At 42.3% G+C, this 27,391-nt stretch overlaps 1 protein-coding gene across 3 annotated transcripts in view; it reads right to left on the bottom strand.

Moving 5' to 3' along the window:
* Positions 1–2,255: 2,255 nt before the first annotated feature.
* LOC126188044 (ES1 protein homolog, mitochondrial-like) overlaps positions 2,256–27,391 on the bottom strand; it is a 49,680-nt gene continuing 24,544 nt past the window's right edge. For all 3 annotated transcript variants that reach the window (XM_049929472.1, XM_049929473.1, XM_049929474.1), the window contains exons 5-7: positions 22,472–22,635; positions 22,109–22,185; positions 2,256–2,692 (exon numbers count right to left, since the gene is read on the bottom strand). In XM_049929472.1, coding sequence (XP_049785429.1) covers positions 2,555–2,692; positions 22,109–22,185; positions 22,472–22,635 — 379 coding nt within the window. In that variant the 3' untranslated portion in view covers positions 2,256–2,554. The remainder of the gene's footprint in view (positions 2,693–22,108; positions 22,186–22,471; positions 22,636–27,391) is intronic.

Here is a 27,391-nt window from a genome sequence, read left to right as displayed (position 1 = left end):
CCAATCCATATTCAACTACTATGTTTCCTTCTCTCCCTTTTCCTACACTAATTCCAGTCACCAATGACTATTAAATTTTCGTCTCCCTTCACTGTCTGAATAATTTCTTTTATTTCATCATGCATTTCTTCAATTTCTTCGTCATCTGCAGAGCTAGTTGGCATATAAACTTGTACTACTGTAATAGGTGTGGGCTTCGTATCTATCTTTGCCACAATAATGCGTTCACTATGCTGTTTGTAGTAGCTTACCTGCATTCCTATTTTCCTATTCATTATTAAACCTACTCCTGCATTACCCCTATCTGACTGTGTTTATAACCCTGTAGTCACCTGACCAGAAGTCTTGTTCCTCCTGCCACCGAACTTCACTAATTCCCACTATATATAACTTTAACCTATCCATTTCCCTTTTTAAATTTTCTAGCCTACCTGCCCGATGAAGGGATCTGACATTCCACGCTCCGATCCGTAGAACGCCAGTTTTCTTTCTGCTGATAACGACATCCTCTCGAGTAGTCCCTGCCCGGAGATCCGAATGGGGGACTATTTTACCTCCGGAATATTTTACCCAAGAGGACGCCATCATCATTTAATCATACAGTAAAGCTGCATGCCCTCGGGAAAAATTACGGCCGTTGTTTCCCCTTGCTTTCAGCCGTTCGCAGTACCAGTACAGCAAGGCCGTTTTGGTTATTGTTACAAGGCCAGATCAGTCAATCATCCAGACTGTTGCCCTTGCAACTACTGAAAAGGCTGCTGCCCCTCTTCAGGAACCACATGTTTGTCTGGCCTCTCAACAGATACCCCTCCGTTGTGGTTGTACTTACGGTACGGCTATCTGTATCGCTGAGGCACGCAAGCCTCCCCACCAACAGCAAGGTCCATGGTTCATGGGAAATATGAAATTTAAAAAATCATCAAGAGTAGCAATTTTTATTTTACAAATACAAAATATCTATAGTTTAAGTATTTTAAATAAAATAGAAAATGCTTGTTGCAAAAATAGTATTTCAAATGCAAAATAGAGGCAGGTATTTTGCATTTTGTATCTGCATTTCAAATATACATGTTTCACATAATTCACATCTCGGGCACCATCTTGTACATCCCCTCCTTCCTACTGTTCATCTTGAGCCCTTTGTGCCAGAGCATAGTCCACTTGTGAGGTGGAGAGGCAAGTACGCAGCCAGGAACTGAACCAGCTTCCTTTACTGCATACGCTCGTCAAGCCAAAATTGGATGCCACATTAGGTCGCAGCATTTGCTGTAAATGAATGCACAGAAATTTATACTTGCTGGTCTCCAGCTGTTAAGCCCTCTCACAACAACACAGTTCCCCCAACACAGTAGTCACAGAGCACATGAACACTCACCAGGAGAGTTGGGCAACGGAGTTGCCAAACCTACAGTTTTCTCGAAGAACTGCTACAACCACCACTAGATCCTCTGGAATCTACGAAGGAAAGTGGGACTGCAGCCAGACACATGGTGCTTGAATAAAGATAACAAAACCAGTGACTGTATTTGAGTCTACCATCGTTTATTCTTTTTAATACATGCTACCAGTTTCAACACCACATGGTGTCATCTTCAGGCTCGCAGATTAGCCTACTATGCACAACCATTTTCATATGCAATGAACAGAATTGTATGCAGTGGGCTTGTCATTGCCACGGAAGATATAGAATCCAGTTAATTTTGGCCAACTGCATTCAGAAATACTCATGTGCTATTGTTTATGGTGCTGAACCAGTGAAAATAACATTACAATAAATGACTAACAAGAGAAACAAGAACACTTCTGTCTTCATTTTCTCTACAGGAGAAATAAAAGCAGATCCAGGAATTGGAACCTACATGATAGAAACACAAAACACCAACTGCTCATGAGGTAAATGTGTCCCTTTCAAAACTCTGGCATACTTTAACAACTTCGTAATGACCCCACATACAATTTCAAACTGTTTCCTGTGTGTTAGTAACCAGGCCACAATATGTCTACATGAATTTGAAACTTTTTTCATTGGTAAACAAATTCAATATCGGACTGACTCTGCTTTCTGTCTTTCTTGCAGTCACACTGCACATTAAATCATACAAGCCAGATTCTATCAAAACCCCTTATTAAGTCCATATAATTCCAAATAATTATACCACATCTCTCCAGAAATTTACAGATTACTCTAATTCCTGAGGCCATGTTGTATACAAACTGCAGTTTCATAAACCTTGAGGATTGTTAAGGAATAACACTTTTTGTTGAGGAAGACATTTTATTTTCAATTTTAAAAGCAAAATCTTTAACTAACACAAACTAATAAACTTTGGAGATTGAGAATCAGTTGTTTTTCTCATTAGATTGTTTGTTGGAATGAGAACCGAGGTGTTGCAGGACTTATTAGTGGATTACAAAAGAATCAGTGCCATACCTTGCACACCTCTCAGTACAAAATACAGGAACAGTCTTGACACTACACATATCACCACCATAGTTTCATGAGCAAAATTATTATTTAACATTACATTCAATTTTTCAGATTTTCGGATACCAATCACTTCTTAATTAACGATAGTAACTTTTGAATCATGACACCAATTCCATCATGTATTTCATGGAATTTTCCATTGTACATAAAAGCAGGTGTTGTTACTATCAAATTCTTCTCATCAACACAGGCATCAGTAACATTCTGAAACAGAAGGATTCCAGTGTCACATGACAAATTTTAAATTGAGTGTAGTTAGTGATACAAAATGAATCGCAATGCAAACACTGCATAAAATTTTAAAAAGTAAATATGTGAGAGAGAGAGAGAGAGAGAGAGAGAATAAAGATGAAAGGCAGGCTGATTGAATCCAGTCATGGTCATACTAAATGACTGCTCAAAATTAACACTCCAACTGAAGATTAGTTTTTCCTTCTCACAAATGTACAAAACGAAGTGTGCCTCAGATAGCAAATTCTCCTTCCTGAGCCTGAAGATAACAGAAAAAACAACTGAATAAGTCAACAAGTAAGATTTATGCGAAGGGAGGAGGAGTGCTACACAATAAAACACTGAGATAAGAGCTAAGAAAGTGGATGTTGGTGAAAAGTAACAAAATAATGGAACTGAACTAGAAAAGAAAGATAATCTAAAAAAACAAAGGGTGAAAAGGGAAAAACACACACACACACACACACACACACACACACACACACACACACACACACACACACACAAAATCATTTCGCCTCAGGCTCCAGTCTCTCCCATTTGTGCACCTATCCACATTCTCCTTAGCCCAAGTTCAAATGCCGAGATGGAAGTGTTTAAATATTGCTCAACATTCTCATCAGTCTGATGAGAATCTGATGCTGGTTGTCACAATATAATTTCATTATCAACAAGTCAAATTTTTTCTATGCACTATCCTATCATTTCAGGAGCTTTGCCACCAGCAAAAGTGATAAATATGATACTATTGTTTTAAAGTATCAGTAATATTATATTGGTGCCAAACATGGTGCTTGAACAAAAATTTGTACAATGTTAATTGATGCCTGTTTGTTCTATTTGTCATGAATCAACTGTCTTGTTGGAGACAAGAAAAAACTGATGACGGCTACACGAAACATAAATGAAATTAACTGATGTAATGGAATTAAAGCAAACTCCAAGCAGCAACACAGGAAAAAAAAAGATATGGCTATCAACATGTTACCAGTTGCCTCTCCTTTTGTAGTCTGCAATGCATAGCTCATTTAATTCATGGTCAATTTTGGATTTTCTGCATTTTGCGTGGTTTGCAACTTAGTAGTTGCAGTTGGCATCGTTGCTTAGTGCTACACTAAGATGGCTACTTTTGGGCTGCGCGCAAGCAAGATGAAAATGAGTAATAGTGGATTGTTTTGGCTAGAAGTATCCATCTTGTCATTTTTGTAATACAACAATTAATACTAGTCAGTTTATGCTAATTATTCAGTGTGTTGGCAAGAGATTTTATTTCAAAGTATATTTTAAATTTGTGTTATGACAAAGATAAATAAACAGGAAAACATGGATTCCGCACATGATAGTGTTTCTGAAAATAACATTGATTGCACTACCAATAGTACTGCTCTGACGGTGGCAGAATCCAATGCTCAAAATGTGGAGGCAAAAGCTAATATGCAGGCACAATCAATTGAACATGTCAAGCAAATACCTCCTCCTGTCTTCGAGCCCTTTTCTGTATTATTCAATAAAATTAATTGCTTCACACATAAATACAACTATTGCTGAGAGAGATGCAGTGCTGACATCTCAAATAAATAATACCTTGACTGAACATGACAAGCAGTTGGTCACTCAAGTTTCCACTCAGCTAAATGAGGCATTAGTAAAAACAATTAAACACTGGTTTAGGAACAATAGCACCCGAAATTACCAGCCTAAAGGAGGCATAAAAGGATTTACCAGAAACCATTTCCAAACTATCAAAAGACGTGTAAACAATACAATCAGCACAGAAAACAATGGAAGATATGATGCGTGAATTAATGCAATGTGTCTACAGTATGTTCATAGAAATAGAAGAAGTAGTGTTGAAAACCAGGCTAGATGAGCAAAGTGAAAAATTAAATACTGAATTCGTCCAGTGTCTTGAGCAGAAAGACAAAATGCTCACTGATAAAATAAATATGGAGTGGAAAGACCCAATACAACGCACTGGGAGCAAAGCGATGGCCAAACTTTGGCATGGCGAAACAAACGCATGCTTCGATATAACAATGAAACTGACATCCATCAAGAGTTATTTAATGAGGTAGACAATAATACGGGGTGTTCAAAAAGTCTCTCCACAGTGCCGTATGATTGTTCGCCTGCCTGGGTTACTTCCCTTCAAGTCGGACTCTCCTAACATTACATTTGTTTTATTTATCTCAGCCATAAATTATTATTCAATAAATTAATAACTTGTATTTCATAGAGTTTCATTTTGGTATATTCACTGTGGCATATGGCACGCGTGGCTAACAATCATACGGCACTGCAGAGAGACTTTTTGAACACCTCATATTAAAAGTCCCTCAGAACACATACAAGCAGTTGTGGGAGGTATTCCCACTACATTGATTTTAGACACCGGTGCAACTGTAAACGTGATAGAAGCTAATTTCTATAGAAAAATAGAGAAGTCTATAAATATTCCGACTTTGCCAGTTCAAAACTGTGTGGTGTCTGGTGTTATTGGTGCCAAAAGCCAGACTGTTACATTGCAGGAATGTATAGGTGCATAATTCGGCAACAGAGTGGATCAATGCACGTTTCTCGTCATGAAAAATTTAACTGTGGCCTGTCTAGTAGCCACGGAATACATGTGGGAACAGGATGCAAATATCGACTTCCCGCATGGGAACTGCCATGTAAAGGTAACATCAACAAAAGCAAAATGAGGATAATGGAATGCAGTCGAATTAAGTCGGGTGATGCTGAGGGTATTAGATTAGGAAATGAGACACTTAAAGTAGTAAAGGAGTTTTGCTACTTGGGGAGCAAAATAACTGATGATGGTCAAAGTAGAGACGATATAAAATGTAGACTGGCAATAGCAAGGAAAGTGTTTCTGAAGAAGAGAAATTTGTTAACATCGAGTATAGATTTAAGTGTCAGGAAGTCGTTTCTGAAAGTATTCGTATGGAGTGTAGCCACGTATGAAAGTGAAACATGGACGATAAATAGTTTGGACAAGAAGAGAATAGAAGCTTTCGAAATGTGGTGCTACAGAAGAATGCTGAAGATTAGATGGGTAGATCACATAACTAATGAGGAGGTATTTAATAGAATTGGGGAGAAGAGGAGTTTGTGGCACAACTTGACAAGATGAAAGGACCGGTTGGTAGGACATGTTCTGAGGCATCAAGGTATCACAAATTTAGCGTTGGAGGGCAGCGTGGAGGGTAAAAATCGTATAGGGAGACCAAGAAATGAATACACTAAGCAGATTCAGAAGGATGTAGGTTGCAGTAAGTACTGGGAGATGAAGAAGCTTGCACAGGATAGAGTAGCATGGAGAGCTGCACCAAACCAGTCTCAGGACTGAAGACGATGACGATGACGACGACGACGACATGTAGAGGTAGGAGGTAAGGAGTTTGTTGTGAATCTGATAAAGACAAAAGTGAAACACAGCAAACTATGCCAATGAATACAAGTAAAAATTATTAAGAATAGAGTGCTCTGAGTGCAAGACCGTTCACAGTACATGAAGCTTGCTCCTGAATAAAGGACAGTGGGTAAAACGAAACAGATTCTTCACTCATACGATGCATATCTAATGAAGCGAAACCTTATCAGATGAACAGAAAATGTAATTATGTATATTACTGGAGAAATATATCCAGGTATTTTCATTAAAGCCTGGCGTGATTACAGATTATGTTTACCGGATGGAAGTCATACCACATAAAACTTACTGCTAAGCAACCTATTCTCTGTCGTAGTCCAAAAAGGAGGCTGTCAAACAGGAGCTCCAGAAGATGATACAGTTACATGTCTTAGAGCCTTCACTTTTGTTATACAGCAGCCCATTATTAGCTGTGGGCAAGGCAGGCAGAGGGCTGTGCCTTGTTCTTGATGAACGATCTATCAACAAAATAATTGTTCTGGTAAGAACCAGGCCAGACGTTTTTGAGGAGCAGCTACAGAAATTCCACGGAGTCTGGTATCTGTCTCTGATAGACCTCCGCTCTTCATACGGGCAAGTGGTGCTCTCAGATGACTCGTGGAAATACACCGCTTTTATCTTTGCCAGAAGATCTTATCAATTTCGAGTGCTTTCCTTCAATCTGAATGTCAGTGCCAGAATATTGATTGCAGCACTAGATACAGTTTCAGGATCCGAACTGTTAGACCAGGTCACACTAAATGTGGACGACTTGCTAATCACAATAGCTACCTGGCAGGTACACCTGTGTTTGTTAGACAGTGTGCTCAGTAAGTTTTCAGAGTGTGGAGTTACTGCCAACTTGGACAAATCTAAATTCGCAAGGAACCAGATCAAATTCCTTGGGCACAGCATTTCACAGTCAGGAATTTTGCATGACCCTGAAAAGATTAGGGCCATAGAAAATTTTCCGCCTCCTTCAACTAAGAAGCAGTTAAAGACGTTTCTTGGCCACACTTCTTTCTTCAGAAAGTTTGTGCCCAATCAGTCTACGAACGATCCTGATTTTCAGAAATTATTGAGACAGAATGTGGTATGGCACTGGTCTGACAAATGTCTGGAGGCATTTAACAGAATTAAAAAGGCACTGGTAAATTAGAATAACTTTCGCTACCCAACATGCAGAAGAACTTCTGCACTGTGACAGACGCGTCTTATTCTCGTTTGGGGGTGTGCCTGTTTCAGGGAGATGATGTCGAGGGGAAATGGGAAATTAATGTGATTAGTTTTGCAAGCTACATGCTCATGGAATGTGAAAGATCACATTCAGCCACAGAATGAGAGGCATTAGCCATGATTTGGTTCTTTAAAAAGTTCAACTACTATATTCATGGTAAGCATATCAAAGTGTATTGTGACCGTCAAGCCTTGAGCTTTCTGCTGACGTGTAAGTTGTTACAACAGAGACTGGCCAGATGGAGTATGATTATGAAGTAGTCCACGTCAGTGGCAAGGACAGGATGGTAGCGGATTCTCTATCCAGGATTCTGCAAGATATGCCAGAGTATTCGGATCTTATAGAACAGATGTCACATTTCAAGGTACTTTTCATGAGAGATCCACTGTATAAACAGTATTATATAGAGATGTGCAGAAATATACACACTACAGTATGCAGATATAAAATGGGCAAAAGTAAAGCACATGCTCACAGAACAGTCTAATCATTAGTTGTCACAGTACTATCAGGTGTGAAATAATATATTGTTTCATAGGCAAAGAAATCAACCTCATTTCTGGTGTGTGTGCATTACAGACAGATTTAAAGAATATGTTATATGGCATACACATATAACATGGGGACACTTTGGTGTCAAGAAATGCAAACCCAAGATTGCACCACACGCTTACATTCCATGTGCATCGTTTATTACACACATGTTCGGTATGTCTGAAAAGTAAACCTTCTGATCTTTCTAGCTAAGTAGCTCTGCCTCCTATACTGAGTCACAAACCTGGAGCAATTATTTCAATCGACGTACCTAGTCCACATCCATAAGGAAGAGATGGAGTTAAATACTTGCTCGCATGACTTATTTTCAAAATACGTGCGATTGTATGCCACTAAGTCTGCCACAGCAGCACCCATAATCAAACATATCAAGGAAGAGTATATTCCAAGATCCAGAGAACTGGATGCCATATTATCCGATAACACACTAAATTTCACTGGCAGAAAATGGAAAAGTTTTTTGGTAGGGAATGGCGTCAAGCAGATGCGTAACTTTCATCCCGAATCAAATCCTACTGAACAGATTTTTTGAGAATTCAACTGCTTCATTAGAACATATGTAACTCACAAGCAAACCAAATGGGTTGAATCTGTTACGTCATTTCAGCAAGTGGTAAACAATCTGCCGCACACTTCCACAGCTTACGCCAGCCTCGCTCATGTTGGATACGACTGAGAGAAATGAGGGAGTGAATCCATTTCCCCAGTTTACAGAGAGTAAAATGTCACCTGAGGAAAGAATTAGGCAAGCTTTGGTTGCTCTTAGTTCAGCAGCTGCTATGAGAAAAACAGCTTATAACAAAGCTTATAAGAAACTGGGAAAGATGCAAGAATTCAAAATTGGAGATAAAATCTTAAGAGCACAACCTAAATCTCATATTTTATTAAGAAAAAACAAGAAATGGCAACTAATGTACACTGGTCCATATAACATTATCCAAATACCTCAGAGGTTACCTATTGGCCTATCCTGAATCGCTGAAAGTTAAAGGACTATCACCAAAAGGATCTGAAGAAATATGTTCAGTAAGGATATTTGCACAGATGTCAGAGTATTTTGTCTTTTATATTTTATCTACCACTCTGTATGGAAAATGTACACACTCCTTGAAGTTTTATGCTGAATCTGTCATACTATTAAAATCTATTGAACAAGGAAGAACGTGTACTAGTGCACCAAAATCTGCATTTTGACAGCTGTCATCCCTTCCACACCAAAAAATCCCTCCCATGTCGCCTGGCCAGGTGGTGATGGTGTATCTGCAGTGACAAGAACTTCCTTGCCCAGTATGCTAAGGGTCTCACCTAGTCCTTCACTGGAACACTATCCCCAGACCTAGTTCACAAACAGATGCCTCATGCCATTTCTCCTCACACCCCAAGCCTTTCAACACCCCCAAGAACCTATCACACAGGGGTGCCCCTTCAACCTCCCAATACCACCCTGGACCGGAACAACTGAACCACATCCTTCACCAGGGCTTTGTTATGTATCATGCCTTGAAATGAGGGACCTCCTGCCCAATGCCGTACCCATACCTCCTAAAGTGGTCTTCTGTCACCCACCCAACGTCCAAAACATCCTAGTCCATCCCTATGACACTCTCAATCCCAAACATTGGCCACAAGGATAATATCCCTGTGGAAGACCCAGGTGCAAGACCTGCCCAATCCACACCCCCCCCCCCTCCAGCCCTTCCTATTCAAGTCCTGCAACAGGCTTATCATACCCCATCAGAGGCCAGACCACCTGTAAAAGCAGCCATGTCATTTACCAGCTCTGCTGCAATCATCGTACAGCTTTTTATATTGATGTGACTAGCAACCAGCTGTTCACCACGATGAATGGCCACTGATAATGGTGGCCAAGAGCAAAGTAGACAACCCTACGGCACAATATGCAATTGAATATAACACGCTTAATTTCAATTGCTGCTTCACTGCCCAAGCCATTTGGATCCACCCGTTGACCACCAACTTTTCTGAACTGCGCAGATAGGACTTATCCTTACAATGTATTTTCCACTCCCAAAATTATCCAGGCATCAACCTATTGCAACATAAAAACCCCATACTCTCCACCCAACAGTTTTCACCCCCTCTGTCCTATAACCACCTCCCTATTCTCATTTCTCACCCTCTTTGTATGCCACCCTCTGGCTATGCACCTGCCCATCTTTTCTACATCTACGTTTATACTCTGAAAACCACCATGAGGTGCATGGCAGAGGGTACATCCTATTGTACCAGTTATTAGGGTTTCTTCCCATTCCATTCACATATGGAGCATGGGAAGAATGATTGATTTAATGCCTCTGTGTGTGTGTGTGTGTGTGTGTGTGTGTGTGTGTGTGTGTGTGTGTGTGTTTTAATTATTTTAATGTTATCCTAATTATCAACATGTGAGTGATATTTAGGGGGCTGTAGTACATCCCTAGAGTAACCACTTAAAGCCAGTTCTTGAAACATTGTTAAAAGACTTTCTCAGGATAGTTTACATCTATATTCAAGAGACTGCCAGTTCAATTCCTTCAGTATCTCTATGATACACTCTCATGGAGTAAACAAACCTCTGACCATTTGTGCTGCCTTTCTGTATACGTTCAATATCTTCTGTTACTCCTAGCTGGTGCAGGCCCGACACACTTGAGCAATATTCTAGATCCAGTCACACGAGTGATTTGTAAGCAATCTCTTTTGTAGACTGATTGCACTTCCCCAGTATTCTACCAATAAGCTAAAGTGTACCATCTGCTTTACCCATGAGTGAACAATCATTCCATTTCATTCCCCTACAAAGTGTTACACTTAGGTATTTGTATGAGTCAGCAAATTCCAACAGTGACTCATTGATATTATACTCACTACGTTTTCTTCATTTTGGAAGTGTAAAATTTTACATTTCTGAACATTCAGAGCAAGTTGCCGATCTCTGCACCATGTTGAAGTCCTATCAAGATTGACTGAATATTTATGCAGCTTCCCTCACATGGTAAATCATTACAGACAGCTGCATTATCTGCAAAAAGCCTGATTTGACTATTAGTATAGCCTGCAAGGTCATTACTGTACAACATGAATAGTAAGGGTCCCACCACACTTCCCTGGGGCAAACTCAAGTCACTTCTGCATCTGACCATCACTCTCCATTCAAGATAACATGCCGTGTCCTCCCTACCAAAAAGTCCTCAATCCAGTCACAAATTTCACTTGATACCCCATATGAATGTTCTTTTGGCAATAAGCATAGGTGCGTTACTGAGTCGAATGCCTTTCAAAAATCAAGAAACATCTGGTTGCCTTGATCCAAAGCATTCAGTATGTCATGTGAGAAAAGTGCAAGTTGGATTTCACATTATCAACGTTTACAAAATCAATCCTGGCTGGCACTGAGGACGTCATTATGTTCAAGATATCTCATTATGTTTGAGCTCAGAATGTGTTCCAAAATTGATGTCAAGCATACTGGATGGTAATTCTGTGGATCACTTCCACTGCCCTTCTTGTAGACAGGTGTGACTGCACTTTTTCCAAGAACTGGACATACTGTTTTATTCAAGGAATCTACAATAGGTTATAGTTAGAACAGGGGCTAAATCAGCTGCAAATTGGGGCCTGGAGCTTCTCTCTTCCTCTATATAATACCCACTCCCCCTTCCCCATCTTCCCCCTCCTGTACACTACTACCCCTTTCCCTTCACCATCCCCTCTACATTGCTGCTTCCATTCCATGTGACATTCTGACTGGTCCAAGCTGCCAGAGATGACTGTCATGTGTGCATGAGGTGTGCTTATTTGTGCAAATGAGTGTGTGCATGTTTCTCTTTTTCTAACGAAGGCTGTGGCCAATAGCTAATTTTTTGTTTTGTTTGCTTTAGGGCACAAACAACTAAGGTCATAATTGCCATTGTTATAGACTCAGATCATCAGGAAATAAAAGAACTTAAAACTGACTATACATTCAGCCCAATTGATGGAGGGAAAGTGAGTTAAGAACAAGGACTTCCTTGTGGAGAGTGCTCCACAAAATACACTGAGAGACAGCAGAGGCCCTGAACCAAAGATTAAATGCCCTTCACCATATTGCTACAAAGGATAAAAAGTAGAATGCGGACGACAGCCCGCACTTCGTTCACTAAAACAGCCCGTAACTCAAATGGCAAACATACACAAGATTGTAAGTGGGTAAACAAAGGGCATTCGGTCAGGAAAAGGTGAACCACCACAGGTTGAAGACAATGAGCAGAAAGTAGTGGGGGATCACCGCTTAACAAATGGTAATAGCTAAAACAACAATGCCCAATAAGAAATCTTGCTAAAATGATTGCCTTATGGTGAGAGGGCCAAACTGAGGTCGGCCAAGCCACTGGGAGAAGTTTAATTCCCCGCAGCTTGTTCCTGTGAAGAGAAGGCCCGTGTGATGCCAATCTGACACCAACTGCAGACAGATATCAACATGGAGAACATCCAAAGGGATGGAAGAGCTAGCAGACTGAGGTATGACTGCAGCCTTGGCGGCAGTGTCAGCAGCCTCATTTCCCATTACATCGACATGACCAGGAACTCATATGAACATCACAGTGGTTCCCTCAACAGTGAGCAAATGGACACTTTATTGGACCCATTGCACTAATGGACGGACTGTGTACAGCGCACAAGAGTCTCTGAAGGGTGCTGAGAGAACTGGAGCATATGACACAATTAAAAGCCAGTGTTGCTGGATGTACTGAGAGTGGCCTGATAGACAATGAACAGCTCTGCTGTAAATACTGAGCAGTGTTCTGGAAACATAACAAAAATGGTCAGTGCCAATGATAAAGGCACATCCAACACCATGGTCAGTCTTAGAGCCATCAGTGTACATGAAAGTACTATTGCTAAGTTCTGTGTGGAGGCTGAGAAACTTACAACAATACACTGAATCCAGAGTAGTTTTCTTAGTAACTGAACAAAAACCAAGGTGAAAACGGGCTGCCGCACAAAGCCAGAGTGGTGAAGGATACACACGCATCAGGACTGTGGCATGTGAAATGGAAATGGAAATGTCGTGTGGCTAGGGCCTCCCGTTGGGTAAACCGTTCGCCTGGTGCAGGTCTTTTGATTTGACGCCACTTCGGCAACCTGCGCGTCGATGGGGATGAAATAATGATGATTAGGACAACACAACACCCAGTCCCTGAGTGGAGAAAATCTCCGGCTCAGCCGGGAATCGAACCCGGGCCCTTAGGATTCACAGTCTGCTACGCTGACCACTCAGCTACCGGGGGCGGACGGCATGTGAAATTAAGCTTATGCAGTGACAGCTGAAAGCAAACTCCAGGAGGTAACAGATGAAGGACGCGCACCATACTGGCAGCCAAGGGAGTCATCAAAGAACAAGACATAGGCTGGGTGGCCATGCATGGCAGGCAAACAGCATGTGTATCCATTGAGGACTGTGGTAGTTCAGCTGTTTCTGCTGAGAGACTCTCAACCGGGCTGGTGTAAAAGGTGCCAATTGCCAAACAGATTCCATGATGGTAGAATGTATTAAGACAGTGTACAACGTATGGACGTGCAGATGCACAAATGAAACACCCATAATCTAGTTTTGAACAGACAATCTATTAGTACAAATGGAGAGGGTGGTCTGATCCGCTCCCCAGGAAGTGCAGAACATGTAGGACACAGAGACTGGATACAATCTGCAGCCAGGTAAGACTGAAAACTAATATGCAAGTCTCTTACTTGTGCGGGTGCGTGCGTGCGTAATTTAATATGTCATCTTTACAGTAAGTAGCAATCTGTCTTTTCCTTTCTAGCTTAAGGAAAGAAAGATGGTATATAAATGAAGTGCTAAGTAGCAGTAAACTAATCATGATTTTACAGCACCCACAGAGGGGTTATTGGTCTACAAGAATTTGGTTAAAGCATACAATACTTTAAAAATGTGAAACTGTAAGTCTGTTAAAATCATAATCACTCTTTCTCATTCTCTCTCACATTCACACAAACAAGCTGTAAACACGGCCATTGTTGTAAGACTATCTTAAAACCTGGATATAATAATGAAATGGTTCAAAAAGTTGAACTTACATAATTGACCACTCACAAGAAACATGCAAGATACAGCGCCCAAAACATTCGTTATAATCTAGTTCTTGGTGGATCAAACAGTCCATGGGTTACTGCTGATTCATAGTGTCTAACAGGCGGCAATCAGTTATGTCCCATCAGCGGGTGTGCTGATGAGCTGATCTGGGGGGCACATGGAATGGCAGCCTTCCTTCTGTCTGAGTCTCCGTGTTTAATTTTATGTTGAAATTAATGTAATTAAGATGTGCGAGGAAGTAATGAAGTTTTTCCCTTTAATGAGGCAAGCTGATGAATGTATCATCCACATAATGGAAAAAACAAGTGGGTTTCCATTTGGATTACGTCAGGGATTCAAGGAAGAACTGCTCCATATATAAATTTGCAACCATGGTCAAGTATGGGCTGCCCATTGACACTTCCCTCCATGGAAGGGACAAACTCCATGACTTCTTTGTATATCTGAATTCCGTTCATTCCAACATCAAATAACTATGGAGACAGGGGTAGAAGGAAGACTACTGTTCATTGACGTTATGGTCAGGACAGGAGCTGACAACACCACGGGCCATGGTGTTCTTTGGAAGAAAATGCACAGTGACCTACACTTTCACGAGACAGATGCCATCAGCCTGTGCAGAGGAATGGGATACTAAAAGCTCTACTACACAAAGAAAGCATCATCTTAGATGTAGAGGATCTACCCCAGAAATTCTTTTGTTTTGCTTTAGGGCGCAAGATCAACTAGGGTCATACATGTCCATGTCAGAACTGCCAAACACGAAGACGAAAAAGGAGTTAAAAATGACTACACATTAAGCTCAATCGACAGAAGGAAAGATGGCTAAAAACATGGACATGGAGGAAGGTGCACAAAATACTCCATAGAGACAGTGGACATCCTGAACTAAAGAATAAATGTCCTTCGCCATATTGCTACAAAGGATAAAAAAGAAAAAGTTGTCGACAGCCTGCATGTCGTTCGCTAAACTGGCCAATGACTCAGATGGCAAACAAATATAATTGGTTAAATGAAGGGCATTCCATCAAGAAATAGCAAACTGTCAATGGTTGAGAACAATTAGCACAAAGTGGTGGGAGATCACCACTTAAATGGTGATAGCTAAAAAGACAGTACCTAATACGCAACCTAGCTAAAATGATCTCGCAGCAAGAGGGCCAAGAGGTGGTCAGCCAAGCCACTGGGAGAGATTTAATTCTGCAGAACTTGCAGTGGTGATGCCAAAGTGATGCCACCTGCTGACAGAGGGCAACACAGATCATCTGAGGGAATGAAAGAACTAGCGGGCTAAGATTCAAGGACTGCAGCCTTGGCATCAGTGGCCTCACTGCCGATCAGAACAGCGTGACCAGGGACCCATACAAATATCACAGTGACTCCATCCAGAGTGAGCAAGTGAAAGCTTTCCTGGACCCATTGCACTAAGGGATGGACGATGTACAGCACACAGAGGCTCCGAAGGGCACTGAGAGATTCGGAGCAAATGACAATTTAAAACCCTGTGTCACTGGATGTACTGCATGGTCTGATACAGGGCAACGACATCTGCTGTCAATACTGAACAGTGATCTGGAAGCTGATACCGAAAAGTGTCGGAATCAATGATGAAGACACACCCAACACCACAGTTAGTCCAAGAGTCATCAATGTACACAAAGGCACCATCGCGAAGTACTCTGTGAAGGTTGCAAAACCCCAGAAATTGGAACACCTCGGAATTAGTTACTTGACAGGGTACATTAGGAATTCTCTGCACCTCTCCGATACAGCATAACCTGCGGAGATGGATGAAATCACAGAATGAGTCAGCCACAGCTTTTCTTCCGTACTCTGTCACACTAGTGGGAAAAATTGGGTGCATACTGAAAAACCACCCAGTAACGACTGTCTTTGGCCTAGCCAATAAAATAAGGGCAGTATTGAAGAACACCAAGGACGATCTTGGTTTACAGAGGGCTGGGGTATATCAGATTTAGTGCCAATGCGGCAAGACATTGAACAAACAGTGTACATCATCTCAGATTGATTCTGAGATACCAGTAGCATATTTGAGCAATGTGTCTCAACAAGTCAGTAGTTGCAGAACAGTGTTTGTCCAAGACTCACGCAATGGAATATGAATATACCAGACTTCTGGCAAAAACTTAGAAATACTAGGACAGCATCATTACAGCAGCTATAATCTCAACAAGGTCTGGATACCAGCATCGGATCTAATTAAGAAGATACTAAGCAAACAACTTTCCATTGGCCTCAGCAGATGGAACAACTACACCAATGCCACTGCAAATAGGGCACGTCACTGGGCTTCGCCGCCACAGGTGGAGATACATGTCCTCTATTGTGGACCACCTACAAAAAGGCTCAGGGGACATTAAATTGGTTACACCGCCACCCCCTTGTCAAGAGGTCAGTTCATCAGTGCACCTGACGATGGAGACATGTCCAATAACTGAAATATTGTGGCGGTTTGGCACTATGAGAATCAGCAGTATACCTGTGGACTGTTCACTCAACAAATATGCTGGGAGAAGCTGAGAAATTAATCTTAGGTGCTTTAAAGAACTGGTTGCACATTTGAGAGAACCTTAAAACTTGTAGCATATTCATCTCATTGTCTCCAAAAATAAAGATCATATCTGCAGATAATAAGACCTGCAGGTAATAACTTTTCTCTGCCCTCTTCTCTGAAAAGAGAACACCATCAGGTGAACTGTAGCTTACTGCGGTCTGTACGCCCTACCGCAGCACAATGGAGTGTCCTCTCACCGCAACAGGAACCTAAGTATTATCCAACTTTATCTCATCGACAGATGATTGTGAGAGACTTCATTTCATGTTTCAGAGTAGGTACCACATGATCAAGTAATTGACTTTACAAGCCATCATTAATTTTGTCACTTCCAACCACTTTTCTTCCCCCAAATACATTTTTATGTCTCTTAACAGACAAGAGTGATCAGGTAAAGGATAGAGCCAGAGGATTTTCTGTACACTTGTTTTGGCTGTCACATCAACAAATTTGTTTCCATGGAATCCCATAAGCTCTAATGCCCAACAGAATGATACATTATTCTCCAACCTTCAATGGTGAAAAAGGCTGTTCTGGGTGTTCTGACTGGGTACAAGTGTACATTAAACTGCACTTTGTCAGGACAGATGAAAACACTCTCAGCACATGTCTTATCTGTCCCGGTGTTCTGAAGACAGCATGTAACTTTGAACCAAACACTATATGTTTAGTTGGCTCAGTAAGTAAATCCTGCGGGCACATTCATCCACTGGAATCCCACAAATAATTATCACTGCATGGAACTCCTTACTGTGGATGTTATACTACAAATTCCAATGGCAAATATAGTAACACTTCCTTCGAGGACATCATAAATGTTTAGCATGTTAACAGAATCTTCCATCGGTTCTCGGTAGAACAACATTATAATAAATGAAAAGCTCCAGTTTGCTTTTGTTCTACAATATTACTTTTATTGTTAACTGGTTTTCAGCTTACAAGGCCATCTTCAGACATTTACTGAGTATTATCACCAAAGAAGTTACAATGTTTGGTTGGTTGGTTGTTTGTTTGTGGTTTAAGGGACCAAACAGCAAGGTCATCAGTCCCTGGTTTCAAATGTGGTCCATTCCGCTAGTGTGACATCTCAGGAAAGTCAGAACAATAAAAGGGAAAAAGGCTAAAAATGTAAAAGGGCAGTCATGTTGTCAATGGTAAAAATAAAATGAGGGAAGTCAGCAAGAGAATGAACCCAACACTATGCTGAAGCAGCAGAGGCAAGACCACCTGCAACTTAAAATGTTCAACTGCTAGAATGTAGAAGTACTATGGGAAAAGGAGACTAACCAATCCTGTGGGAGATACCCCAACACTCATCACCCTGCCCCAACACCAGAGAGAGATTAAAAATCTTAAAACAGAATAAAAACCACTTTCCTGGAGGAAACCGAGAACCAGAGAGACCATCCAGGAATCATCAGCCAACATCAAAGGTAAAGTGTGGGGGAGTCTGTACTTAGCACGCAGAGCCAAAAGAAGGGGGCATTCAACTAAAATGTGGGCTACTGACTGGAAGGCTCCACAACCACAAAGTAAGGGTGGCTCATCACGCAAAAGAAAACCATGGGTCAGCCTGGTATGGCCAATGCGGAGACGACACAGTGTGATGGGGTCCTTTCGGGAGAGGTGAAAGGAAGAACGCCACGGGCCTGGTGTCGCCTTAATCGCACAAAGTTTATTAGACAGGGGAGTAGCCACCCACGAGTTGACCCATGACTGTGCGAAGTGGGATTTGATGTGATGCCGTAAATCTGCTGCGGGAGGGGTTACAGAAAACGGGGGTAAGTGACTGCTCCCCCAGCCAAACAATCAGTAAGCTCATTACCTGGGATACCCACATGGCCAGGGGCCCAAAGGAAGTCAATGGAACAAGCAGCATGGTGAATATCAGCGAGATGGTCATGGATGGTAGAGACCAAGGGATGGCGCGAAAAACACCGGTCAATAGCCAGAATGCCACTCATTGAGTCTGTACATAACAAAACGCGGTTGTGTTGGGATTGTTTAATAAAGGTCAGATGATTTTCCATTCCAACAGAGGACGTGAAGGCATACCCCACATGATCAGCAGATTTAGAGCCATCAGTGTAAAAAACAACAGCACCCTGAAACTCCCATAAAATTTGGCGAAAAAAGGAACAGAACACCATCGGGGGGGATGGAATCTTTCGGACCTCCGGTGGAGATCCATCCAAATTCGAGGCCGAGGAACTAACCAAGGGGGGGTGGAGGGGAGGGAGCGAGGAAGACAGGACAAAGAAGGAAGCTGAAAATCATGGCAAAGAGACACAAGGCGGAGCCCAACCGGTAAACCCGCCCGAGAGCGGGAATTGGGTGGGCGACGTCCATGGTCTGGGAACACGATAGAATAGGAAGGATGAGTGGGAGAGGAACGGATAGCGACTGTGTAAGACACCAGAAGCTGGGACCGCCGAACAGAAAGGGGGGTGGGGGGGGAGGGGGGATCCCAGCTTCAACCAGAAGACTATCAACAGGGCTAGTAGGGAAGGCACCGGTGGCCAAACGGATACCATGATGGTGGACTGGATCCAGCACGTGCAGTGTGGAAGGAGCAGCTGAACCATAATCTTGACAACCATAGTCCACGAGAGACAGAACTAGAGCACGATAAAGACAGAGGAGGAGGGGACGGTCCGCAGCCCAAGAGGAGTGGGCAAGGAAGCAAAGGACATTGAGTTTACGGAAACATCCTACCTTCAGAAGTCTGATATGCGGCAGCCAAGTGAGCTTGTTGTCGAAAAGAAGACCCAGGAAACTAAACTGTGGGACCACAGGCAATCGTCATGCATCGAGATAGAGCTCTGGATCAGGGTGGATCGTAGTACGGCGACAAAAGTGGACCACCCGCGATTTTAGAGGAGAGAATTGAAACCCATGTGAGAGGGTCCATGCAGAGGCACGCCGTATAGCTCCCTGGAGCTGCCGCTCTGCAGAAATTAGTAAGGCTGGCTACGGATGGTTGCCTCTTAAAGTGTTGCAAAGCTCGACGGCGACCACGGATGGCAATGGAAATGGCCGTACTCCACCACGGGACTTGCCGGCGACAAAATGGTCCAGATGAGCGCGGGACAGCAAGGCTAGCAGCGCGAACAATCTCGTCGGACACGTCACGTAGGACGTCATCAATACAACCCGACAAAGAGGGAAAAAACGTGACCTGTGCAGTGTATAGAGGCCAATCGGCACGTTGGAAAGACCAATGAGGTAACCTGTCCATTGAGGAGCGGGAAGGGAGAGAGAAAATCAACGGGAAATGGTCACTATCACAAAGTCCGTCGTGTGGTGACCAGTGTAATAAAGGGAGGAGAGAGGGAGAAGAAAGAGAAAGATCAACGGCAGAAAAGGTACCATGACCGGCACTGAAATGAGTAGGGGAGCCATCATTAAGAAGGCACAAGTCGTGGCCTGCAACAAACTGGTCTATGAGAAGACCTCGTCTAGATGGAAATGCACTGCCCCACAAGGGATGATGAGCATTAAAATCCCCAAGGAAGAGGAAGGGAGGAGGAAGTTGCTGAAGAAGGGAGTTAAGGCAGCAGGTGTAAGAGTCCTGTCAGGAGGGAGATAAAGATTGCAAACCGTGACCTCAGAGTCCAGGTGGACCCTAACAGCAACTGCTTCCAATGTAGTTTGAAGAGGAATCCACATGCTAGCAATGTCTGTACGGACCAACGTACAAACGCCACGAGAAGCCCGCAGGGGTCCGACCCGATATCGACAGAAAACACGGAACCCACGAAGGGTCGGTGAGTGAGCATCAGTAAAATGAGATTCCTGTAGAACCACACAAGCTGCAGAGTAAGACGAAATAAGGGATTTCGATTCCAGAAGGTGACGATAGTAGCCATTACAATTCCATTGGATAACCACAGAACGATGATTTAAATGGGGGCTGAACATGCTAAAGCCAGTCATACCGCCGGGTCCCCACCCGTCACGGACAAGAAGGGGGCGACATCCATGAACGACAGGTCAGAATCTGGTTGTGAAGCCGGGGAAGGGACCTCTGGTGACACCAGAGGCTCTTTGTCCCGGGACTTATGTTTCTTCTTCTTTTCAGGCTGAGATTGAGGAGGGCTGTGTGGCATAAAGGAGCCAGCTGCAGCAAGATCGGGAACAGAAAGAGACCGGGCGACCCGGGGGCCAACAGACCGCGGAACTCGCGGTCGTCGCATGGCAGCAGACCTTTGGCCTGGAAGGTGCCGGGAAGGGGCATCCCGGGAGAGGCGCGCTTGACCGGCAGACACCGAAGGAGTGGGACACTTCTCCGGCTGGGAAGGGGGAGCAGCGCCCAGAGGAGAAGGTGTGGGAGAAGATGTAACTAAGGGGAGGGGGAACACAGGGACTCCCCTCATGGAGTGTATGTCCACAGTCACCACAGAGAGGGGCCTGTGAGCAGCAGGAAGACGTGTCCAAAATGCAAGCACTTAAAACACCTCATAGGAGGTGGGATGTATGGCTTCACATCACATCGATAAACCATAATCTTTACTTTCTCAGGGAGGGTACCCCCTTCAAAGGCCAGGATAAAGCCACCAGTATCAATGTGATTGTCCTTAGGACCCTTCTGAACACGCCGAACAAAGTGAACACCCCGCTATCTGAGATTGTCCTGAAGTTCCTCATCAGTTTGAAGGATGAGATCCCTGTGAAAAATCACACCTTGAACTATATTTAAAGACTGGTGGTTGTGGGGGTAATGGACACAGGAATTGTACCAAAATGGGTACAGGCACGAAGGACCGCAGACTGGGCAGCTGAAGCAGTTTTGATCAGCAACGAACCCGACCGCATCTTGCTCAGGGAGTCCACTTCGCCAAACTTGTCTTCAATGTGTTCCACAAAGAATAAAGGTTTGGTATTGGTGAAAGTATCCCTATCAGTCCTGGTGCAAACCAGATAACGGGGGAAAGGTTTCGCCCCTAGCCGACGGGCCTGACCCTCTTTCCAGGGGGTAGCCATGGAAGGGAAGGCCGAAGGGGCAAGAGAAGCAGCACTCGAAGAATCAGTTCCACGCAGAGAGATGGCCACAGAAGAATGGCCAGAGTTCTGGACCCATATGCGTTTCATTTGCATAGCATCCGCCATGATACCACCCACTCCGATCAGGGGCTCTCCTCACGGGTGCCACCCAGCCACAGCAAGGGCCGTCTGGCTGAGTGAAAGCCGTCTGAAGATGGCCTTGTAAGCCGAAAACCGGTTAAAAACAAAAGTAATATTGTAGAACAAAAGCAAACTGGAGCTTTTCTTTTATTATAAATGTTTAGAGTTAAAAGCAAGACCAACAATCTCCACAACATTTTTCACAACATATGTTTATCTCTCAAGCTTCAGACAAAAACAATGATGCTTTACTGTTACATCAAAATACACACTGGAAATTTTAAGAAAGACATGCTTATAGATGACTATATGTTAAATTTGAGAGCTATATTCTCAGATCACATGGATAATAACTTCGACTTTGCTCGCAAAATAATAATCATGAAATTACATACCTTAAATTCGATATTGGCACCCATTGCCTTTGCAGCATCAATTGCTCCAGCATGTGGCCAGCTGCCCTTGCCGTCATCTGATCACAGAAAATAAAAGAGGCAAACATTCACAATTAGTACTGATGATTCTAAGCAACCCACAACTGTTTCATAACATTGCAGTTTTATTAGCATATCCACTGAAAACAAAATTGTGAATGTATGGCACAATGTTTGGCAGCTAAAAATTTAAATGCACACTAGCAAATCGAACACACCTGCTTCTTCACAGGGTTTCATTAGCATAAAAATACGTAAATAAAATGATTTCTAACAAATTAAAAGGAATTAAAACACGCAAATTTTGGAAAATGGGAATCTTACCTTGCTTTCCTAATGTTACTGTAACACCTTTCAGAACTTTTGCAGCAAGGACAGGTGCTATGCAGCACAAAGCAATTGGCTTCTTTGCCTTGTGGAAATCCTGAAGTACTCTTGCCACATCTGGATTTACACTGCAATCTGCTCCTTTCACAGCGAAGTCACATCTAAGTAAGAAGTGATTTATAACATCGCACTAAAATTGAACTCACCTGTTACAAAATTTACAAAACAGTGAACATTAAAAGAAAGAGCTGGACTGTATTGCAAACACTCCATTATGATGCCACCGGCACACAACACTGAGCACATGAAAAGTTCAAACATAGCTGCTAACACAAAGTAAGAGAAGGAATAAAATATATAAATAAATAACAGAGTGAATATCAAACTGCTTCCTTGTGACTTGCTACTGTAAAAATCAGGTATTAATATCAACTATGCAGAGCAGACATTCTCAAAATTTTTTGGTGGTGGAACCCTTTTGGAGCACTTAATATGTTACAGATCACTGAAATAAACAAAAGCTAGTTTTATGTTCATTCTTTAATTAAAATCATATATCATACCCTACTGACATCTACAACAATATACAAAAATTACACAATACACAAAATAACAATGTACTGATTTCACTGTAGATTGACAAAATTGCTTTTATTTAATGAGAAGAACAATGTTTTATTTTTTATTTTTTAACCAACTGTTTAATGTCAGGCTTGAAAGAAGAGAGTTGATGATGCATGTAAGGTTCACCATCCTGTCTATTCCGGTATTTTGCCTTGTTGCTGCATATGCTGAGAATCCTGTTTCAAGCAACAGAAACAATCCAAAAATCTAATTTTTTTCAGGTGGTTAATTTGTTATTGGAATTGAAAATTGCTGTTTTTCTGTATTAAAGATAGATTTACTTCATTAATTTTTCAAAATATATCTGTGAAAAGCTAGTCTAAGAAACCAAGCCACACTGTTCAAACGGTCTTCTACATTAAAAGAAATTCACTCATAAAAACTTTTAATTCACCTCTTAGTTTAACTGTCTTGTTAAAGTTTTACCTCAAGACGAACATCTAAACTCAGTATAGAGCACACGTGCTTTATGCCTGCTCCCATAACCTTCACACAATAATGAAAACAATCAGCACTGAAGAGGGCATGATTTAACGTAACTGACTTTTTTACAGCTTCATTAAGAACCCATTTAGATTTGGCAGAATCATCTTTATTGCAAGTGCTTATCTATGCAGGATAGAATGGCTGGAACTACAGTTTGGTATTTTATTTTTTTATTAGTGATACTATTCCTGTTGTTTTACCAGTCACTGTCTTGGCCCCAGCTGTACCAATACAATCATTTCAGTTGAGATTATTTATTTCAAAAAATTATTTATCATGTTAAAAATTTCGTTTCAGTGGTGGTAGTTGGCTGTGATGGACACATGTACAAGCACGTAAGTCATTTGAGCTCAGCTTTAGGTAAAGCAGGTGACAGACTTAGGTTATTTGGAGTCTTGCTAGTCTACTAGGAAACTGAACCAAGCATTTGAGCAACCCATGTTAGAATGTTGCTCACATGTGGAAGACCGATACCAAATAGGACTGACAAGAGATATTTAACATATACTAAATAGAATAGTATCAATGGTGGCAGGTTTTTCTGATCCAGAAATGTTTGGGAATAGAGGCCTGCAATCCTGCTAAAGTTTTCTTAGTCTCAGTCACCATAATTAAGTGAGGAATATGCTATTCCCTCCCATGTATCATACCCTCTGGAACTACAAAGACCGAGATCAGACAAATTACCATATAGTGTTATTGTGTTTAAGAGGTTTAATCTCATCTTTTTGTAAGTTTGAATTCATTCAGTATGTAGTGCACTGGACATCCAGCTGCCAGCTACATAGTTCTTTAACACATCAGCATCCATTGGCGACACATCAGGAGGATAACAAGTTGCATATCTGGAATTCTGTCTGCTTTTATAGTTTACTTCCTCAGTCTTGCTAGGGTGACTAGATTGTGAATGCTGTGTGCAGATGCAAGAGGAGCTGGCTGCAGTTAGGAACAGCTGAATGTGCTTTTGGCTATGGTCAGTCATCTTCAGGCTGCTGCCTTGTGGTGTACCAGTGGCAGAAAAATCTGGAGCATTGCATGGGACACCTCGGGTGTCTTGTTTTGCCCATGGGCTCTGCTTCTGAGGCACCTCCTAGTGCACCACATGCAGTGGATCTGCCCTCACAGCAGGGTGAGTGGCGGGCGGGTGCTAACACAATCATGACACTTGATGCGGAGGGTCAATGGGGACACTGGCCACCTGACCTCATCCATTCACCCTATGAGTGGACAGGTGGTCACTACTCCAGCATGGTCTGAACAGGCATACAGGAGGAGAAGTTTACTAGTTACTAGGAGCTCCTAAGTTAGGTGCATAATGGAGACCCTTAGACATTCATGGCTGGCCAAAGCCAATGTGCACTCAGTATGTCCGCCGGGGGTTCACATCTGAGAAGGTGAAGGTGGCCTTGCCTGTGGCTACTGAGCAGGCAGGGTACAGTCTTCCACAAGTTTTGGCTCACATCGGCACCAATGACACCTGTCGTATAGGTTCTGAGGCAATTCTCAGTTCATACAGGTGGCTGGAGGAGGTAGTTAAGATTGCTGGGCTCACATGTGGAGTGCAAGCAGTGCTCACAATTTGCAGCATTGTTCCCAGAGTTGATTGGGGTCCTTTGGTTTCGAGCCAAGTGGAAGGTCTCAACCAAAGGCTTCATTCCTTCTGTGACAGTCCTGGCTGCAGATTTCTAGACCTGCATTATCATGTGGGGATTTGTAGGACTCCCCTTAGCAGGTCAGGGTTGCACTACACAAAGGGAAGTCGAATAGCATTCGGAATAAGGACACTTTGACTGTCATAAATTTATCAGTAAACTGTCAAAGTACTCGTAATGAAGTTCCCAATTTTAGTGCCCTCTAGGAATAGTTCTCACACTAGAATTATTCTTGGGACCGAGAGCTGGCTGTAACGCCAAGTGGAAAGCTCCGAGGTATTTGGCGAGTTGTGGAAGTATATTGGAAAGACGGATTAGAGGCCATAGGAGGGGGAGTGTTCATTGCAGTTGACAAAAATATTGTCCCTATCGAGGTCAAAGTTGAGTGCGACAGTGTAGTTATCTGGTTGCGTATAACAGGTGTAGGTGAAACCCTTTTAATTGTTGGTTGTTTTTACCAGGCACCTGATTCTGTTATGACAGTTCTAGAGTTATTCAAAGAAAGTATATAATCAACATAGCGTAGATAGCCAGATCATGCAGTACTAGTTGGAGGCGACTTTAACCTACTGAGTGTAGACTACTTGGCTATTTGGTTGACTTGGGGGAGGGGACCAAACAGCAAGGTATGGACTGGTATGTCTATGGATTCATTGTGGGGGGTACAGACAGACAGACAGTAGTGTGAACTACTTTTGAACACTTTCCTGAAAACTGTCTTTAACAGCTAGTTTGGCAGCCCAGATGCAATGGAAATATCTTAGACCTTGCAGCTACAAATAGGACAGACCTTATCAACAATGTCAGTGTAGAAACCGGGATTAGCAATCATGATGTCACCGTAGCAACTATGCTCAGTCAAGAAGGCTTGGAGAGTGTTTCTGCTAGATATAGCAGATAAGCAGTTATTAGCATCTCACTTAGAAAGTGGATCAGCATCAGTCAGTTCCAGTACAATGAATGTACAGGTATTGTGAGCAAATTTGAAGCAGATGGTAAATCGTGGTCTGGATAGGTGTTTCTAGGAAGTGGACAAAGGATGAAAAAGACCCACTATGGTTTAATAATGAAATTCAGAGGATGCTGAGGAAGCACAGGCTGTTGGCCTCTCCGTTCAAAAGGGAATGCACAAATAATGACAAGTGAAGTTTAGTAGAGATTCGTGCATCTTTGTAAAGATTTGTGTGTGAAGCATAGAACTACCACTATAACACCTTACCAAAAGGTTTGGCAGAGAACCTGAGAAAATTTGGTGTTAACGTAAATTCGCTATATGGGTCTAAGGCTTCCATTCAGTTGCTTGTTGACCAATCTGGTGTGGCAGTTGAAGACAGCAAAACAAATGCCAAAGTATTAAATCCAAACAAATGCCACAGTATTAAATATTACATTCAAGAAATCATTCACATGGGAGAAACATACAAACATACTACCATTTTACCATTGGACAGACTCTCATACGGTCGATATAGTAATAAGTATCCCTGGAGTAGACAAACAACTGAAAGAGTTAAAAGCAAATAAATTGCCAGGTATAGATGGAATCCCAGTTCGATATTACGAAGAGTACTATACGGCTTTGGCCCCTTACCTAGCCTGCTTTTTCCTGGATCTCTTGCCTAGCACAAAATCCCAGTGATTGGAAAAAAGTACAAGTGACTCCAGTATATAAGAAGGGTAAAAAAACGGACTCGCAAAATTTTAGATCAATATCCCTAATTTCTGTTTTGTAAAGAATCCTTGAACCTATTCTCAATTTGAACAAAATAAACTTTCTTGAGACTGAGAAGCTTATATCCACGAATCAATATGGTTTTAGAAACCTTTGCTCATGTGAAACTCAGCTTGCTCTTTTCTCACAAGATATACTGAGAACAATGGATGATGGGCTTCAGGCAGATTCCACTTTTGAAAGCATTTGACATGGTGCCTCATTGCAGGCTGTTAAAGGTACACACATTTGGAATAAGTTCACAAATACACAAGTGACTCAAAGACTTCTTAAATAATGGAACCCAGTATACTGTCCTCAACAGTGAGTGTCCATCAGAGGCAAGGGTCTCATCAAGAGTGCCTGGGGAAGTGTGATAGGGCTGTTGCTGTTCTCTATATACAGAAATGATTTGGTGGACCTTGTGGGCAGCAGTCTGCAGTC

The sequence above is a fragment of the Schistocerca cancellata genome, chromosome 5 (genome assembly GCF_023864275.1).
Source record: "Schistocerca cancellata isolate TAMUIC-IGC-003103 chromosome 5, iqSchCanc2.1, whole genome shotgun sequence".
In the NCBI taxonomy this organism is placed as follows: Eukaryota; Metazoa; Arthropoda; class Insecta; order Orthoptera; family Acrididae; genus Schistocerca; species Schistocerca cancellata.
Note: the sequence above shows the minus strand (reverse complement) of the source record. Positions and strands in the feature narration are given on the sequence as shown.